Source organism: Oncorhynchus keta, chromosome 27 (genome assembly GCF_023373465.1).
Source record: "Oncorhynchus keta strain PuntledgeMale-10-30-2019 chromosome 27, Oket_V2, whole genome shotgun sequence".
Classification (NCBI taxonomy): domain Eukaryota; kingdom Metazoa; phylum Chordata; class Actinopteri; order Salmoniformes; family Salmonidae; genus Oncorhynchus; species Oncorhynchus keta.
In genome coordinates this window covers 13,193,460-13,213,732 of record NC_068447.1, presented here as the reverse complement: position 1 = coordinate 13,213,732, position 20,273 = coordinate 13,193,460, and the positions used below count along the sequence as shown (strand labels likewise).

The following is a 20,273-nucleotide window of genomic DNA, read 5'->3' as shown; positions in this document are numbered from 1 at the left end:
CGTGCTACGGGTGGGTGTTGCTAGAGAGACCAGTGAGCTGAGATAAGCAGGGGCTTTACCTAGCAAAGACTTATAGATGACCTGGAGCCAGTGGGTTTGGCGACGAATATGTAGCGAGGGCCAGCCAACGAGAGCATACAGGTCGCAGTGGTGGGTAGTATATGGGGCTTTGGTGACAAATCGGATGGCACTGTGACAGACTGCATCCAATTTGATGAGTAGAGTGTTGGAGGATATTTTGTAATTTATGTCGCTGAAGTCGAGGATCGGTAGGATGGTCAGTTTTACGAAGATATATTTGGCAGCATGAGTTAAGGAGGCTTTGTTGATAAATAGGAAGCCAATTCTAGATTTAATTTTAGATTGAAGATGCTTATTGCGAGTCTGGAAGGAGAGTTTACATTCTAACCAGACACCTAGGTATTTGTAGTTGTCCACATATTCTATATTCAGAACCGTCCAGAGTAGCGATAGTCGGGCGGGCAGGTGCGGGCAGTGATCTATTGAAGAGCATGCACTTAGTTTTACTAGCGTTTAAGAGCAGGCTACATTTTGTGACGTTACAGCCTTATTCTAAAATGTATTACATTGTTTTTTCCTTCATCAATGTACACAAAATACAGCATAATGACAAAGCAAAAACAGGTTTAGATTTTTTTAGCATTTTTTTTTTTATAAATTAAATATTAAAATAACACATTTACATAAGCATTTCAGACCCTTTACTCAGTACTTTGTTGAAGCACCTTTGGCAGCGATTACAGGAACTAGTCTTCGTAGGTATGACGCTACAAGCTTGACACACCTGATTTGGGGAGTTTTTCCCCCATTCTTCTCTGCAGATCCTCTCAAGCTCTGTCAGGTTGGATGGGGAACGTCACTGCACAGCTATTTTCAGGTCTCTCCAGAGATGTTTGATCGGGTTCATGTCCGGGGCTCTTGCTTGGCCACTCAAGGACATTTAGAGACTTTTTCCTGAAGCCACTCCTGCATTGTCTTGGCTGTGTGCTTAGGGTCATTTTCCTATTGGAAGGCGAACCTTCACCACAGTCTGAGGTCCTGAGCGCTCTGGAGCAGGGTTTTCATCAAGGACCTCTTTGTACTTTGCTCCGATCATCTTTCCCTTGATCCTGACTATTCTCCTAGTCCCTGCCGCTGAAAAACATCCCAACAGCATGATGCTGCCACCACGCTTCACCATAAGGATGGAGCCTGGTTTCATACAGACATGACACTTGGCATTCAGGCCAAAGAGTTCAATCTTTGTTTCATCAGACCAGAGAATCTTGTTTCTGGCGATCCGTCCTTCAGGGGCATTTTTAGCAAACTCCAAGCTGGCTGTCATGTGCCTTCTACTGAGGAGTGGGTTTCGTCTGGCCACTCTACTATAAAACCCTGATTGGTGGAGTGCTACAGAGATGGTTGTCCTTCTGGTAGGTTCTCCCATCTGCCCAGAGGAACTCTGGAGCTCTGTCAAGAGTGACCATCGGGTTCTTGGTCACCTTCCTGACAAAGAACCTTCTCCCCTGATTGCTCAGTTTGGCCGGGCGGTCAGCTCTAGGAAGAGTCTTGGTGGTTCCAAACAACTTCCGTTTAAGAAGGATGGAGGCCACTGTGTTCTTAGGGATCTTCAATGCTACAAACATTTTCTGGTACCCAAATTTACCCAAATCTGTGACTCGACACAATCCTGTCTCAGAGCTTGGAGGAACAATTCCTTTGAACCTCATGGCTTGGTTTTTGCACTGACATGCACTGTCAACTGTGGGCCCTGATAACATGTCCAATCAATTTAATTTATCACAGGTGGACTCCAATCAAGTTATAGAAACATCTCACGGATGATCAATGGAAACAGGAAACAGAATGCACCTTCATTTAGTCTTATACAAAAGTCTCTGAATATTTGTAATTTTTAATACATTTGCAAATTTGTCAGAAACCCCATAATGACAAAGCGAAAACAGGTTATGTGTGTAGATTGTTATTTTGTCTATTCTCCCTCATCAATCTTTTTTAGAATAAGGCTGTGGAAAAAGGGAAGGGGTCTGAATACTTTCCTAATTCACCGGATGCTCACACCTTACACCCCAACGAGTACTCCGTTCTGCCACCTCTGGCCTCTTGGCCCTCCCTCTCAGCCCAGTCCAAGCTCTTCGCTGTCCTGGCACCCCAATGGTGGAACCAGCTTTCCCCTAAAGCTAGGACAGCAGAGTCCCTGCCCATCTTCGGAAACCCTACCTCTTAAATGAAGTATCTTATATAAAATAAAGCCTTTCGTGAATTAAACACTCGCACGTTACTTTGCTCACCTCTTACTCGCACTGACTTTGCTGATCAATTATCCCTCAAAGTAGCTTACTATAACTGATATGTGGTTGTCCCACCTAGCTATCTTAAGATGAACGCACTCGCTCTGGGTAAGAGTGTCTGCTAAATGACTAACATGTAAGTGCCATTGGGAGAGGGCTGAAAGAGAGTGGAGGGAATCCGCGTCAGGGGAAGAACACTAATGGTTGGATCGGAAGAGGATCAATAAACTACCTGTGGATTGGCTGATACTGAACACCTGACTAAAATATTAGGTTTAGGCATGATATGGTAATAACCTCACGCCAGGTTGGTGGGTTCGATTCCCGGGACCACCCATACGTAGAATGTATGCACACATGACTGTAAGTCGCTTTGGATAAAAGTGTCTGCTAAATGGCATATATTATTATTATTATTAATCCATTCCAATCCACAGAGTTCTTAGAAAATGGCGTGTTGGTGGTTAATTTGGAATTGGGCATTAGGGTGTCATGTGCATACCATTCGTTTCCTTTAGGAGGCATGGGTTTTGTTGGAGGTCTCGCTGCCCTAACATGCTGACGAGACCGGGCGCGCGCTTTCCCACAAATGTTGATTTTGTCCACCCAACCAACTATATTAATTTGGGGACAGGTTGAAAATAATTTAACATTTATAGCAATTTGGCTAGCTAGCTTGCTGTTGCTAGCTAATTTGTCATGGGATATAAACACTGGGTTGTTATTTTACCTGAAATGCACAAGGTCCTCTACTCTGACAATTAATCCACTGATAAAAGGGTAAACCAAGTTTGTTTCTAGTAATCTCTCCTCCTTCAGGCTTCTTCTTCTTCAGAATGTATATGGCGGTTGGCAACCAACTTTAAGGTGCATTACCACCCCTAACTGGACTGGAGTGTGGACCTCCGTTCATCTTTCAATCACCCACATGGGTATATGCTCCTAAAAACCAATGAGGAGAATGGAGAGGCTGGACTTGCAGCGCGTCAAGCGTCACAAATAGAACCAAGTTCTATTTTAGTGCCTGGCTACGCAGACGCTCGTTGACGCGCGGGAGAAGTGAGGGTACAATGATTGAATAACATGTATGTGCACACGACACAACTGGTGTGGTCAGCATGTAAGGGGCCTGGCCTGGGTTTAATCCTCAGGCTGTTCATTGGGAACAATCTTTCTGCTCTGCCTCCCTGGCCTGCTGTCTGCAGCACCAGCACCGAGACAGATGGAGCATTGGCATGAATTAAGGGGGGAGAAGGGTTAACTGCAGATATGGGATATCAAGAAGACAATATGGCTTTCTCAGCCAGCTCTCTGGACCCTGTCTGCAATGTCCACTCAGTTTCTCTTCCAGAGGGCAATCCAGCCAGACAGTAGCACCAGCAATGTCTGTGGACCATTGTTCCTTCATGTTGCAATCTTTCAGCAATAATATCAGGAGACAACGGCTACAGCACAGTACTGCAACATAGCACAGCCTACAACATAAGGCATTCATTGAAAGGTAAGAACTAGTTCTCCTCGGTCTCCAGTTAGGCTACTATACATTGTGATGGCAGTCCATTTCAGAAGCAGTTTGCACTAAAAAAAGTCTGTTACTTAGCCATTGGCTCTGGATGAGGATGATATCAGTGCCAGACGCACCAGTTTGAGTTTTTCCAAGAACTGCAACGCTGCTGGGTTTTTCATTGCTCAACAGTTTCCCGTGTGTATCAAGAATGGTCCAACGGACATTCATCCAACTTGACAGAACTGTGGGAAGTATTGGGAGTCAACATGGGCCAGCTTCCCTGTGGAAGGCTTTTTACTCCTTGTAGAGTCCATGCCCCGAGGACCTCAGGCTGTTCTGATGGCAAAAAGGGGGGGGGGGGCAAATCAATATTAGGAAGGTGTTTCTAATGTTTGGTATACTCAGTGTACACACACAGAGACACTGTGGCAGAAACACTGTAGATCTGCTAAGACGAGTACACAATGGATTTGGAGGTCAGGATTAGGGCCGATTCAGGACAGGGAAAGCGGCCCAAAACTACGCTCCAAACTGGGTCAGTGCTATTGTTGCTACCTCGGCTCAACCCTGGGATCCCCAGCTGCCATGGCCTGCAGCAGGCTAATCTCTCCACCTCCATTCTGGAGACAAACCCAAATTAGAGCAGGTTCCAGGGGTTAGTATGACCATAATCTGGCTAATTGATGTAAAGTGGCATGTCTAGAATTCCACAACACATGTGAGATAACACTTTGTTTCCAAGTCTTTAACCATTTATGTGGGTCATATGAATGGGGTCGTCGAAGTAATGCTGGGACAAGGATATCCTCCTCAGGCCCAGAAAGAGACAGGGAGCTGGCCCTGAACAGTCTATAGCTGTGCAGACCACCTCTGACAGCGGAGATCTAAAAAAGTGGAGATCTTTGAGAGACATCGGTCTGTGAGCGTATTCAAACATCTTGACGGGAAACACCTCCCTCATAGTGACATTACTATGAGGGGGGAGAGGGAATCCCTACAAACGAGGGTTGGTTCCCTGGGCCACATACAGCCCCCTCTCTACAGGTTACCCACTCTGAGCACATATTCGGTGTAGGAAGAGGCTCAAACCAGGCGTTGGCTGCAGTGTGAGCAGGTAAGGCTGTTGTGCTCAGATTACCAACTGCCAACTTGAGGTAATAAATTGTGTGCAGTGCTGAACTATCAGCTCAATAATTGTCACAAGAAATAGTAAAGAAATAGTAACTTCATGCTTGCATAGAAATAGCTCTACTCATACAATTGTAGTTCATGGCATCAGCCACAGAGGGCGCTACATACTTACAGTGAGTTGTATGTTTTCCCTATACCAATGTTCCCTGTGTTTACTGACCTTAGTGTGCATTCACCTACCCCTCTTCCTCTCCACCACCCCTACCAGCCATGTTGGGATATAAATATCTCAACCATATGGATCCAGTAACGACTTCATCAGAATAAATCAGTCTCTCGGCAGGCAGGATTTAGGACCCCGCCCTCCAGCAGCGTTCGACCCCAGTCTAGTCAGCATGTTAGAAGGGTCATCAAGACCTCCAACAAAGCCCATGCCTCCTAAAGGAAACGGATGGTATGCACATAACACCCTACTGCCCAATTCCAAATTAACCACCAACACGCCATTTTCTAAGAACTCTGTGGATTGGAATGGATTAGACGTCTATGTGAGGTTATTACCATATCATGCCTAAACCTAATGTTTTAGTCAGGTGTTCAGTATCAGCCAATCCACAGGTAGTTTATTGACCCTCTTCCGATCCAACCATTAGTGTTCTTCCCCTGACGCTGATTCCCTCCACACTCTTTCAGCCCTCTCCCAATGGCACTTACATGTTAGTCATTTAGCAGACACTCTTACCCAGAGCGACTTACAGTTAAGTGCGTTCATCTTAAGATAGCTAGCCCATCTAGGTCACATGGCACCAGAGGAGCCAGCATGGCCGACCTACAGTATAGGGAAAACACTGAGTGGACATGATAGGCAAGGTTGCTGTCAGCACTGTGTCGTTTAATCCCAGGCCTTCTGCCATTCAAAAATCACTCGTCCCGATGCAGTCTCACTGGCTGCTGCGATGCCCTATGCAGAAAACAGGCAGCCCACATGACAGGCCAGGATGGAGGATAGTTTGTTGTGGTCACATCAAATCAGTACGAAAAACGTATGTACTCACTACCGCAAGTCGCTCTGGATAAGAGCGTCTGCTAAATGACTAACATGTAACTAATAAAACCAAGCACAAGATAATGATGGCCTAAACCTGTCCAGTCAGGGACACCATTATCAAACCAAAGCACACTTTTCATTAGCCTTGAGAACCTCCCTGATCGGACACAGGCTATCCAGTCGGCAAACCATTCATGTAAGTCCTCAAGATCAGTGAGGCTAAAGCGAATACATGGTGAGTTCAGCTCTGTCAACAATAGTTCATTATATCAATGGAAGGTTTTGCAATAATTCTATAACCATGATCCCTGGGGTTGACTTGGAGATTCACACGTGTGCTCATGATGCCCTCTTCTGGAGGCACCGGTGCTTTTATGTACAGTAATGAAACTCCATTTCCCCTCAACCACTTGGATGGAAAAAAGAACATCCTCTATCTGCTTTGTAAAGAATAGAGTTGAGAGGGGGGAGGGCGCCGTGCCGCCATGAGGGGGGAGGGCGCCAGCGTGCACCCGCCTGCCTGCGCGAGCGTGTCTGTCCGCGCGTCTGCCTGCCTGCCCCCGCCAATCTGTCTGCGTGTCTGAAACTGTCAAGATGAGGTAAACCTGGTGCTTCATAAGCCCGCTGAGACACAGGAAGTTAATTAAGCGAGAAAAGCACTGAAGGACTGGAAGAGAGGAGTGTCATTAAGAGAATCAGATACAGCAAGGCTTCTCTCAAGGCTCCTGCAGGCAGCTGGGTTGCATGTACTGCATTGTAAAGCCTCAGGGTTGTTTGGATTCAGTGAATACATCCACACTCAGTCTAATAACAGCAACCCAGAGGACACGACGCTGTGCTCATCACATGCTGACAACATATATCGTCCACACCCTGCCACAAGCAGTCGATTGGCCAATCATTCACCATAGAGATGTGTCCAACAGGGTCACACGAGAGGAGTGTGTGTGTTTTTAGGCTGACTGTATGGAGGAAATAAGTAAACCTTGACGACGCGCCACAGGGAGAAGGGGCCGCGACGACGCGCCACAGGGAGAAGGGTCCGCGACGACGCGCCACAGGGAGAAGGGGCCGCGACGACGCGCCACAGGGAGAAGGGGCCGCGCCGACGCGCCACAGGGAGAAGGGGCCGCGCCGACGCGCCACAGGGAGAAGGGGCCGCGCCGACGCGCCACAGGGAGAAGGGGCCGCGACGACGCGCCACAGGGAGAAGGGGCCGCGACGACGCGCCACAGGGAGAAGGGGCCGCGACGACGCGCCACAGGGAGAAGGGGCCGCGACGACGCGCCACAGGGAGAAGGGGCCGCGACGACGCGCCACAGGGAGTAAACACCTTGACGACGCGCCACAGGGAGAAGGGGCCGCGCCGACGCGCCACAGGGAGAAGGGGCCGCGCCGACGCGCCACAGGGAGAAGGGGCCGCGCCGACGCGCCACAGGGAGAAGGGGCCGCGCGCCACAGGGAGAAGGGGCCGCGCCGACGCGCCACAGGGAGAAGGGGCCGCGCCACAGGGAGAAGGGGCCGCGCCACGCGCCACAGGGAGAAGGGGCCGCGCCACAGGGAGAAGGGGCCGCGCCACAGGGAGAAGGGGCCGCGCCGACGCGCCACAGGGAGAAGGGGCCGCGCCGACGCGCCACAGGGAGAAGGGGCCGCGCCGACGCGCCACAGGGAGAAGGGGCCGCGCCGACGCGCCACAGGGAGAAGGGGCCGCGACGACGCGCCACAGGGAGAAGGGGCCGCGGCGACGCGCCACAGGGAGAAGGGGACCGCGACGACGCGCCACAGGGAGAAGGGACGCGCCACAGGGAGAAGGGGCGCGGCGACGCGCCACAGGGAGAAGGGACGCGCCACAGGGAGAAGGGGCCGCGGCGACGCGCCACAGGGAGAGGGGCCGCGGCGACGCGCCACAGGGAGAAGGGCCACAGGGAGAAGGGGCCGCGGCGACGCGCCACAGGGGCCGCGGGACGCGCCACAGGGAGAAGGGGCCGCGCCCGACGCCACAGGGAGAGGGGCGCGCCGCGCCACAGGGAGAAGGGGCCGCGCCGACGCGCCACAGGGAGAATGACGCGCCACAGGGAGAAGGGACCGCCACAGGGAGATGACGCGCCACAGCGACGCGCCACAGGAAAGGGACGCGCCACAGGGAGATGACGCGCCACAGGGAGAAGGGGCCGCGGGACGCGCCACAGGGAGGGCCGCGGCGACGCGCCACACAGCGCCACAGGGAGAAGGGACGCGCCACAGGGAGAAGGGGTCGCGGCGACGCGCCACAGGGAGAAGGGACCGCGGCGACGCGCCACAGGGAGAGGGGCGACGACGACGCGCCACAGGGAGAAGGGACCGCGACGACGCGCCACAGGGAGAAGGGGCCGCGAGACGCGCCACAGGGAGAAGGGGCGACGACGCGCCACAGGGAGAGGGGGCCGCGACGCGCCACAGGGAGAAGGGGACGACGCGCCACAGGGAGAAGGGCCGCGGCGACGCGCCACAGGGAGAAGGGGCCGCGGAGCCACAGGGAGAAGGGGCCGCGGCGACGCGCCACAGGGACGCGACAGGGAGAAGGGGCCGCGGCGACGCGCCACAGGGAGAAGGGGCCGCGGCGACGCGCCACAGGGAGAAGGGGCCGCGGCGACGCGCCACAGGGAGAAGGGGCCGCGGCGACGCGCCACAGGGAGAAGGGACCGCGGCGACGCGCCACAGGGAGAAGGGACCGCGACGACGCGCCACAGGGAGAAGGGACCGCGACGACGCGCCACAGGGAGAAGGGACCGCGACGACGCGCCACAGGGAGAAGGGACCGCGACGACGCGCCACAGGGAGAAGGGACCGCGACGACGCGCCACAGGGAGAAGGGACCGCGACGACGCGCCACAGGGAGAAGGGACCGCGACGACGCGCCACAGGGAGTAAACAGCGCGACGACGCGCGATTGTCTGTAAACAATTACCAAGCTAGTTAGCTACCACATGTTCTTGTCAAACTGTCAGAGTAGCTAGCAAGAAACAAGATGTGCCTAATAAGTCTAAAACCACTTGAGGGCAAATCAGATTTGACTGTTCAGACAAGTCACATGGCCAGGAATCAGATTCGTATCTGATTTCAAACCACCCATGAAGGTGACTTGAAATATCCGATTCCATGTGCTTTTTAGCTGTTCAGACTGGAGGGAAAAGAACAGATTCTATCGGATATGGGAAAAAAAATGGATTTGAGTCACTTCATACTGCCAACACTGGTTAAGAGACGTTTGACTCACCTGACAATCAAAGTCCTGGAAGTTACGCCCATTCTGCCGAGGGAAGAGAAGAAAAAATACATGTATTTAAGTCACAAAGTGCCAGATATTTCTATATATTTTTTGATTGAATGGGATCCAAAGCTCCTCTTCTCCCTCATTATCCCTCAGTCATTCTGCTCCAAGGCGAAGAGTCTGTGGTGTAACCAGGAGACGGCAACAAGAGCCATCTCAGATCAATGTGTGGAGTAAATTACCTCTAGTGGTTGATGCCAGGGTCTGCCTCTCTCTCGCTCTGTCTCTCTCTGCTCCCAGCAATGTGGAGGACACCCCTGGGTTCTCTGTGTGTCATTACTGTCCTCATACTGAGCCCTCCACCCACCCTCATCATTAGCAGTAATGTACTGCTGGAGCAGAGAGTGGCGACACTGAGCAGATGTCGATAAGGAGGATCATTACTGCAGATAAGACATTTTTTATTTTATTGAACCTTTATTTAACCAGGCAAGTCAGTTAGTAATAAATTCTTATTTACAATGACGGCCTAGTCAGTTAGTAATACATTCTTATTTACAATGACGGCCTAGTCAGTTACAATGACAGCCTAGGAACACTGGTGTTGGATAGCCTAGGAACACTGCTCCTTCTTCAGGGGCAGAACGGCAGATTTGTACCTTGTCAGCTCGGGGATCCGATCCAGCAATCATTCGGTTACTGGCCAAACGCTCTAACCACTAGGCCACCCTTTACATGGGCAGAACACACAGGCACATTCCCTACTACAGTCAGTCAGGAACTTTCATTCTAACGAGGCAGGGTCAAGGGGTTTATGATTTGCAGAGTGGTTCAAGTGCCTCAGCCACCCACCATAGTGAGCAAAGTGGGACGCTGTTTTAAAACTCAAATGGCGGATTCACTGCGATATCAAAAACCAAGCTCACTCAGCAAGCCCCCTTCCTGACAATATAGACAACCTTACATCAGCTTCCAGTATCTGCTAGCTACCAATATAGTCACATCTAATCTGCCATCACATCTAATAACATCTCCTTTCAATCTAATTTCATATCAGCCTCTCCTCTTCCCCAGTGCATGACTTGTGCAGGAGTACCAACACCTCAAATGTTCTACTGCTGGAGCTGCTTCACCTAAATATAAACAGTACCGGCACCCAAAATGGTTACCGGCACCTATTTCCAGTCCAAGTCTAGCACTGCTCTCCCCTATAGCACTTCCACACTGCAGCGCCTCCAGTCCCACCACCACGTACCCCAGCCAGTCTCGTTTTCATTTACATTTTACATTTAAGTCATTTAGCAGACGCTCTTATCCAGAGCGACTTGGGGCATTCACCTTATGACATCCAGTCAAATAGTACTTTAAAGGAGTGCAGGGTATCTCAGACTGACTGAAGGGCAGGCCTGGCAGGCAAATTGATCAAAGGCTGATCTCAGACTGACTGAAGGGCAGAGCTGTGCAGTGCTAAGCTGATCAGCCCAGGCTGACTGAAGGGCAGAGCTGTGCAGTGCTAAGCTGATCAGCCCAGGCTGACTGAAGGGCAGAGCTGTGCAGTGCTAAGCTGATCAGCCCAGACTGACTGAAGGGCAGAGCTGTGCAGTGCTAAGCTGATCAGCCCAGACTGACTGAAGGGCAGAGCTGTGCAGTGCTAAGCTGATCAGCCCAGACTGACTGAAGGGCAGAGCTGTGCAGTGCTAAGCTGATCAGCCCAGATTGACTGAAGGGCAGAGCTGTGCAGTGCTAAGCTGATCAGCCCAGACTGACTGAAGGGCAGAGCTGTGCAGTGCTAAGCTGATCAGCCCAGGCTGACTGAAGGGCAGAGCTGTGCAGTGCTAAGCTGATCAGCCCAGACTGACTGAAGGGCAGAGCTGTGCAGTGCTAAGCTGATCAGCCCAGACTGACTGAAGGGCAGAGCTGTGCAGTGCTAAGCTGATCAGCCCAGACTGACTGAAGGGCAGAGCTGTGCAGTGCTAAGCTGATCAGCCCAGATTGACTGAAGGGCAGAGCTGTGCAGTGCTAAGCTGATCAGCCCAGGCTAGTGACCGCTGAACCTACTGGTGGGAGTAAAGGACTGGGTTTATTCTTCCTGTCCACTCACCTTATCTGTGAGCAGTGGCTTGATCTCAGTCAGCTGCACGTCCTGGAGCTCGTCCATCTCAACTTAGGTCTGACAGCTGTCAATCACACCTGAGGGAGACAGAGAGAGAAGTGTATCAGATTTCTTCACAGGAAGCAGTAATAAGCTACTACAACCAAGTTACTCCCTGAGTGATATCCCATATCCTGCCAGCATGAATAAGTCTGAGGATAGAAGACTCAAAAACAGAGATCAGGAGAAACCGAGAGAGAAACAGAGGCTCCGTTGCCATGGACACCGAGTGTCCTCTTTACATTGCTCACTAGATAGGAACAGGATGCTGTAGTGGTAGATCAGGATGTGTGGACTGGAGCTCTGTTACCCACAGAAAGGGAGCAGAACTGGGAAGAGAGAAGAGGATTAGAGAGCAGGAAGAATCCTGTTAACCAGAGATGGAGAGCACTAGAAATGAGGACATGAATAACTAATGACATGGAGAGGGAACATTGATGTAGTAGTACTGACACCATCTAACGTCTGGCTGGAAATTGTCAGTATAATAACTGCTACACTTCTATTTTATGACAAATCCATTTAAAATGGAAATGCGATTCAATCGCAGTAGTAGCCTAGCTACTCAAGTTGTCAAAACCCCTAAATGGATACTAGTATGACAGTTTTCAGTCATTCACTGGCAGACATTTTCCACTGAACACTAACAGTGCACCAAAATAATTCCCATATTATTGCACTCAGAGGGTGCAATAAGTAAGGGAAAAATAAATTGTGTGTTGTGTGCATTTGGGCATGTCAACACCAAACCTCATCTCCCTCCCCATGCAGTGTCAGTGGGGACAGTCCCTTATCCTATCGCAGTAGGAGAGCATGTGACCGAGTGTTTTCATGGTGTGACCAACGTCTAAACGCTACTGGTGAAATGAGCCAGAAGAGAACCAACAAGACAAGGATCTAGCAAATGGCCCCAGGATCACATGCAGTGGATATCATCCTGACTGTCATGATGAATGTCCTGTGCTTTATTGAGCACTCTCTCTCCCTCAGTGCTGCTATGTATTTTTAGTGAACGTTGCCAAGTCTGTCCCAGTCCTAAATCTAATTCTATGTGGGGTAGATAAGGACTTCACAGCATGCCTGTGTCTCACACGGTCTCGTTCACATTATCTGGAAGGCATTTTTTTTACAGAAAACAAAAGGGATTTGAAAGTGTGGGCTGAAAATAGAATGCATCTTTGATGGGCACATTGATGAAGAGATTTTCAGCAGAGAAGTCAACACAGCCTAACACTCAAACATGTCTCTATAGTATTGACTCATTTACAAACAGGCAGGAAAACCAAGCCTGTGAAGTCCACTAACAGGACGCTATAAGTGGACGGAGGACAAAGCAACATCTTCGTCCATCCCTCTCAATTAAAACCAGATCAGCTGAGCATACTGGAGACCGGATGGGAGGTATTATTCCAGGAGAAGGGATGGATCCAACACTTCCTTCAGTGTGACAAAGCCAACAGAAAACCTGTAGTGGCTGATGATTGTTGCGCTTGCTGACCCAGATGATTGTTAGCATAACTCTGCCTGACTGCACTACTGATGGATCACTGGAGACGTCCTGAACGAAGCAGCCATTATTTCTCCCACCATGTTAGATCAGCTCAATGACTATGCTAAGGGATTTGCTTTCAGGAAGAGTCGAATGAAGTAGATGGCAGTCAAGGACAAAGGCATTACATTGTCAGACAAATAACTGCTATAGCCATCCATGCTTTCTCTCTTCTTTCAAACTCATTGAGTCATTTTCGCTGCTGTATTTTAACCATCAAACAAACGTCCCTCTTCAAATAGTCTATTACTATAAGAAATGCTCAAAAAGATGACCAACCATCTATTCTAGTCTAGCTTTTCATGGGAGAGCAGTTTCATTGTGCAATAGAACACTGCAGAGGCTATAGCTAAATTAGAATCTTATGCATATTAAACCACAAGTTATTAGCTAAATATAAGGCTAATACTGCGTTGAATGAATTACTTGAAAGAGGGAGGCTAGGACATCTACCTTGAACAGGATTACATGTTATGGATGCAATTTGAATGTCTTTCTCTCTCCATAAATTCCAATGTGCTTGTGTCCCGAGACAGCAGCAAAAAAACAAAAAAACAACAAAGTGGCTTTTCATTTAGTTACATATCCAGCACTGGCCACGAACGATGTGTTTACAATACTCCATTGGTAATAAAGCATTATTTGTTCGAACGCAACTTCTGGAGCTAGCTAGCGTCTAGCTTAACTACAGTGGTTCCTCCTTTAAAAGTAGCGAGCTTGCACCGCAGGACTTGGAGGTACCCAGCGTCACGGCTTCATTGCTCCAAACCACCACAAGGGGGAGTTAGAGCACTCATTATGCATTTGGGTCCCAAGGGTTTTATATGACCAATCATATCGAGTGGTTCCAATGATGAATTTGACGCGAGCCACCCGTCTCTTGTTGAAGATGGCTGACAAAACATTACGGTGGATCCAAATGTAAGTAGTTACATCGTCATAACGAGTCAAGCAAAAAAAATTACAATTGAGAGGAATATGTTGGTTAATGTAGAGAAACATTTGTGCATCATTTTGGGCTTAAAGTTAATTTACGAAAATTGCTATTTAGCAAGTTCGCTGACTAGCTAACATTAGCCAGCTAGCTAGCTGTGTTATGACAGGGGAAATTAAGTTATAATTTGAGTTGTTTAATATTTTAGGGACTCCTGAAAAAGTGTTACTGCAATTTAATTATACCATAATGTATTCATAAATGGAATTCCCTTAATCTATTTTATGAGAATTTGTAAGGTTCTTGTTTGCATAAAATAGACGGAGAACAGTCTTTTCAATAATAGGTAACAGAATGTATTCTCGGAGCGCACTGCCACGTTACCACGAGCAACAGTTTATATACAATAACATGACGTCATTTCATTGCTTAACAGAATCTCCTGTATCTGAACTGGCTGACAGAGGGCACAGCCGGGACAAAGGGAACTTTAAAAGTCCATTCTGACCCCCCCGAACACATACACAGGACACACAACAACTGAATTAACTTTTGACCCCTCAAAATTATCGATCACCACTTAGCTGCCCTTAGCTGACAGTGAGTGCATTCCTAGGTTATCTAAAACACCCCAGAACCAAGTTTGGTCGGTTCAACCATAGGTTAACTACCTTATCTGTTTACTTAATCCACAACCCAGTCGTTTCTTCCTAGTTGGAATGGTGTTTATTAACTTTAATTACTCCTTGTCTGTGTCACACAATCCCCTCTTATGAACTCATATTGTTAATCAGATAATAATAAAAAAAGAATATAAGTTTACTTAGTTACAGTTCTATTTAAAATGAGAATATTGTTTATTCATAATATTTCTAACAGAGAACCAGCAAACCAAGCTGTCGTTTTGTTAAACAGTGGATGTAAAGAATCTCGCTAGCTAAAGCATTTACTGTAAATTTAACGTACAATTGTGTAAACTTGCCTTGTCATGCAGCTGAAGTAACTTCGCTAACTAACTATTTACTTATTGTGTAGTAGAGGATAAAAATAACTGCATGTCTATGGATGTTTAGCTAGAAACAGTATGTAGCAGATTGTGTATGGAACCTAAAACATTTGGTAAGAATATTAGTTCAGAACCAGAATCTATGAACCTCAGCTATCACAGTTGTTGTATCAACTTCAAGTCTGAATGGCATTAATGAAGCCTATGGATTGAGTAGAATATAATAACTTTATTGTGCCAAGGATGCAAGTCCTATATACATGTACTGTAGTTATTACCACACAGGAGATTCTCACATTGTAAAATGTACAGTGAATATGTTCACCGATCATGTACTCTTCCTTGGCAAATAAAGGTGAGGTTCAGGTATAAATCTCAGACATTCATTTTCAGTCATATCAAACTCCATTATTTAAATGATGCTGTGTCTGCATGTATGTATTACAGATATACACTTCAACAGTGTTTACCACTCCTGCTCCTGGGACATCAATGATTACACATTGAAACTATGCAATAGACTAGAAACATGATTTAAGTAAAGGCTGATTTGTAATTCATATATACAGAAAATAATATATGCATATCTAACTCCATCGGCATCAATCTCAGGACACAGGATAGTATTTCAATGAGAGACTTAATTTCAACCAGTGGAGAATGTGAAACGCTTTACTGAAAGAAGTTCATTATCCAGGTGTTATAAATACATACTGCATTAGAATTATGATAATTGTAATATATTATAAATACAAGTTCAATTTGTACTTCAATGCACATATGGTGTGCATTATAAAACGAGGAAGAAAGACGAGATGGGGAGAGAGGTGTAGAAGACAGAATGAGGTAAGAACAGCAGCAGACAGCATATGATTAATGAATTACAGTGCTACCCTAATATTCTCTCAGTTCATCACAATTGCGGTGTCTCCTAACCAGCCTTGGGCTCCCAGTTGGCCCGAAGGTTGAGGTGGCGATGACGGGACTGGCTTCCTCACATCAAAACATACCTGCAGACGAGTGACAGATTGATAGAGAGCATGATTAAGCCTTGTTTTTTTATTTATTCTAACACAGTCAGCCATCATAATCATCAGGAGATTAAATGCAAAACTGACCTTGGATCATTAACTCTGGGACTACTACATCTCTGTCTGTATTTCAAAGTATAGCATCTCTTTAATAATACTTCCTGTTGACCCGACCAAGTGACCTCTCACTTATGATCATGCTGTGCCCTCTGTCAGCCAGTTCAGATACAGGAGGGGTTCACAAAACCAGCTGATATAACGAGAGGATTTAGGGAGCGGGGGGATGAAGATGTCTATTTCAGGATACGTCAGTACAGCACATAAAGCTGAACACTAGACTGGTATTGTGGTTGTTCATTAGGTGATGGTGCAGGTATCATTGCATATTTCCCCATCTACACTCTGCAGAGACTCCCTAACTCGTCGTGAAAGAGAGTGATCTGAGAACAGGCGTTCGTAGCTAAATGTTATGAACCGACACTAAATCGTAGGGGCTAAATACTAGCTATGTAAAAGTAGGACGGAAGAACGCCCAGTGCTGCTTACCTGAGATGCCCTCATCACACAGTCCTCCTTCGTAGGTGTCCGCTTAGACTTCCATTGTGTCAGAAGTTGCTTTCAGAACAATTATTTGATTGAAAAAAACTTTGTTCGACAAAAAAAAAAAAAGACAAATGTACCTCCATAGCATAACAATTTGCCTGTGACTAACCACACCTTCATACAAACGTGCAGAATTCTTGATGCACAACCGAAGATGCTGCCATATCCTGCCAGCCGACAAGCGAGCCACTCAGGCGCAGAATGATAACGCTTGGAAGAGGGAAAGGAAAACCACAATTTGTTGCAAGTTGTGGAGGGGGGCTAATAGCTGAACAATAGACTATTGAACCCCTCCCCTCCTGTCATAGACCAGATTTGCCCTAACAACCAAGGGGTAGCTTGCTACTCAAAGTAATAAAGTAATAACTTTTCTACCTAACGTTAGTAGTTATACATCAAACTTGACAGCATATTAACTATAGGCGAACTAACTACCCAATGTTTATTGACTTGATTATTCCCGTCATTCTTAGCTTAGCTAAACGGCATAGTCCTTGTGTGTTCAAGGGACATTCGGGTGCTTTTGTAAATTCGCTCTGGAGATCTACTCCGATTTCAGAGCACTCGTGTCTGACTGTAGCAAAACAATGCATTTACGAGTGCTCAACACCTCTTGTTGAATATGGCCTGTGTCAGTAAACGTCAGCAAAAAAGGGAAATTCAATTGTCACCAACGCTCTGGTTAACCTGCTCTGCTAAGGCAAGTAAAATGGTCAAGAGTGGTCTCATTTGTGTCTGGAAGTTTATTTACGAGCGTCACGTTGTACAGCGCCATATTTTCTGTTCCATCCTAAAGAGAGAGAGAGAGAGAGAAAAAAAAACGTCTGATTAATCCGTATCGGCTTTTTTCGGTCCTCCAATAAATCGGTATCGGTGTTGAAAAATCACAATCGGTCGACCTCTAGTACAGACATGGCCTGCTCTCACTTACGTAAGGAATTAGGCACTTTCCCATGTTTACTACAGTATGTATTGTAGACTGCACAGTAGCCTAATAAACAAATACACATTTCGTCAAATAATGATATAAAAAATAAAAAAAACTTCCAAAATGCAGATGTTGATTTAGTTAGGGATACATAATGAATTACTATGGGAATAAATATCACTGATTTACCGAAATATTGGAAGAAAGCCGTCTAGTGAAGGCAAACAATTTAGAGAAAACCCTGGAGTCTACTCCCTACCGTCACGTTGTACAGAGTCATATTTTCCATTCAATCCTAACGGAAACCCTGAGGGCTTAGTTTTTCCTCCACCATAATATTAATTAAGCCAAATTTCTTCAATTCAAATCACCTATACTATGTTATTACAAAAAAAGGTTTTAAAAATTGTCTGGTAATGCCAATACGGAATACTATCAAATGTTTCTCAAAGATGCCCTCTGGTGGTCAAACTAGCAATAACAGAAAAATTTCACATTTTTAATGACGTGCCACAGAATTCTGCGGCAGCACACGAGGTGTGCCGGAACTTTAAAGGAAGAACCACTGTAGCACCAATACAGCCAGCATAGTGCAAGGAGGAGCACTGCCAGAGCCCTGCAAAATGACTTCCAGCAGGCCACAAATGTGCATGTGTCTGCTCAAACGGTCAGAAACAGACTCCATGAGGGTGGTATGAGGGCCCGACGTCCACAGGTGGGGGTTGTGCTTACAGCCCAACATCGTGCAGGACGTTTGGCATTTGCCAGAGAACACCAAGATTGGCAAATTCACCACTGGCGCACAGCTCTTCACAGATGAAAGCAGGTTCACACTGAGCACGTGACAAACATGACAGTCTGGAGACGCCGTGGAGAACGTTCTGCTGCCTGCAACATCCTCCAGCATAACTGGTTTGGCGGTGGGTCAGTCATGGTGTGGGGGGCGCACAGCCCGCTATGTGCTCGCCAGAGGTAGCCTGACTGCATTAGGTACCGAGATGAGATCCTCAGACCCTTGTGAGACCATATGCTGGTGCGGTTGGCCCTGGGTTCCTCCTAATGCAAGACAATGCTAGACCTCATGTGGCTGGAGTGTGTCAGCAGTTCTTGCAAGAGGAAGGTATTGATGCTATGGACTGGCCCGCCCGTTCCCCAGACCTGAATCCAATTGAGCACATCATGTCTCGCTCCATCCACCAACGCCACGTTGCACCACAGACTGTCCAGGAGTTGGCGGATGCTTTAGTCCAGGTCTGGGAGGAGATCCCTCAGGAGACCATCTGCCACCTCATCAAGAGCATGCCCAGACGTTGTAGGGAGGTCAAACAGGCACGTACAGCCACACAAACTACTGAGCCCCATTTTGACTTGTTTTAAGGACATTACATCAAAGTTGGATCAGCCTGTAGTGTGGTTTCCACAAATTTTGAGTGAGACTCCAAATCCAGACCTCCGTGGGTTGATAAATTTGATTTCCATTGACAATGTGTGATTTTGTTGTCAGCACATTCAACTATGTAAAGAAAAAGTATTTAATAAGAATATTTCATTCATTCAGATCTAGGACGTGTTATTTTAGTGTTCCCTTTATTTTTTTGAGCAGTGTATTTAATTGTACTAGAATGCTTAAAATGGCCACTAGCATTTTAAATGTTTTTTTTTTTTGGGGGGCAAGGAAAATAACGCTATCGGACAAAAATGTCATATCAGTGCATCACTAATATTCAGTTCTTAGCCAGTAATCAACAAAATTATAATAAAAAGGGTAGCCAGCCAGCTAAAGTTAGCTATTAGCCTAGCCAGCCTAGACAACCAGCACGGCGACGGTCGACATGCTAGAGCCAAACTACTGACGATCAGTTAAAACAACCGCAGAACAAAAGAGCAGATACAGATTGATGGCTGGGGCCCATTCGATGGTAAGTAAGAGTGAGGGAAATTCAATAGCGAGAACATTTCTAAAATGGATAGCTTCCAGATGTCAAGGTGGAAAAAGTTACAAACCTTGCGTTGCCTACTTGGCAGAGAACATGACAAATAGGAGACAAAACAAAAAGGAGAAGAGGTACATGTTGTTTTTACTTGGTCAGTAAAAAAAAAACACATCCTCCCTACCCTTTAAAGCAACGATATTTGAGTGATGGGGTTAAAAAATAAAAATGGTGCAGCTGCTTTTTACAAGTCAAAAATAAGGTGAACCCCCCCCCCGCCCGCAAGCCAGATGATGTGTAAATTAGGCACGCATAGGCTATGCTGCAGCAAATGTACCTGTCGCAAGAAAACAATATGATACATGCATTGTAAACTGCGAACCATATGAGATGCACCGTCTGTCCCCACTCTCAGCATTGATGATTGATCATGCAGACAGAAGCCATAGAGAAGCCAGATTTAGACATTGCATATAATTTAACAATTCCATTTCACGTCATGCTGTTGATAGAAATACATCTTTATATTTTACCGGTTTCTCAATTATTTATCCCTGGAAAAGGAAGTGGGTTCGGGCGGGAAATCTCAGTAGCCAAGTTCCTGCAATTAAACCCTAGTCATGAGCACTGCAACAACAAAGACACTATCCCAAGATATGAGCCGATGAGTCGGTCAGTGATGGTGTAATAACACAAACTAACACGCCCACACACAGACCTCTGACAAAACACACACACCCACACAGTTGCAATCCCGCTAACCATAGCATACACAAGACATGACTGAGATGACCTTTTCCCTTGAAAAAATAAAACCACAAAATTATATTTTATAATACGTCAATCACAAACCCTGTTATTGCCATACACATTAATATCCTGTCCATGACC

At 47.0% G+C, this 20,273-nt stretch overlaps 1 protein-coding gene across 2 annotated transcripts in view; it reads right to left on the bottom strand.

The window, feature by feature from the left end:
* The window catches only part of LOC118360260 (protein NDRG3-like), a 62,382-nt gene that overhangs the window by 25,916 nt on the left and 16,193 nt on the right, over positions 1-20,273 (bottom strand). For both annotated transcript variants that reach the window (XM_052481710.1, XM_052481708.1), the window contains exons 2-3: positions 11,350-11,438; positions 9,255-9,287 (exon numbers count right to left, since the gene is read on the bottom strand). In XM_052481710.1, coding sequence (XP_052337670.1) covers positions 9,255-9,287; positions 11,350-11,406 — 90 coding nt within the window. In that variant the 5' untranslated portion in view covers positions 11,407-11,438. The remainder of the gene's footprint in view (positions 1-9,254; positions 9,288-11,349; positions 11,439-20,273) is intronic.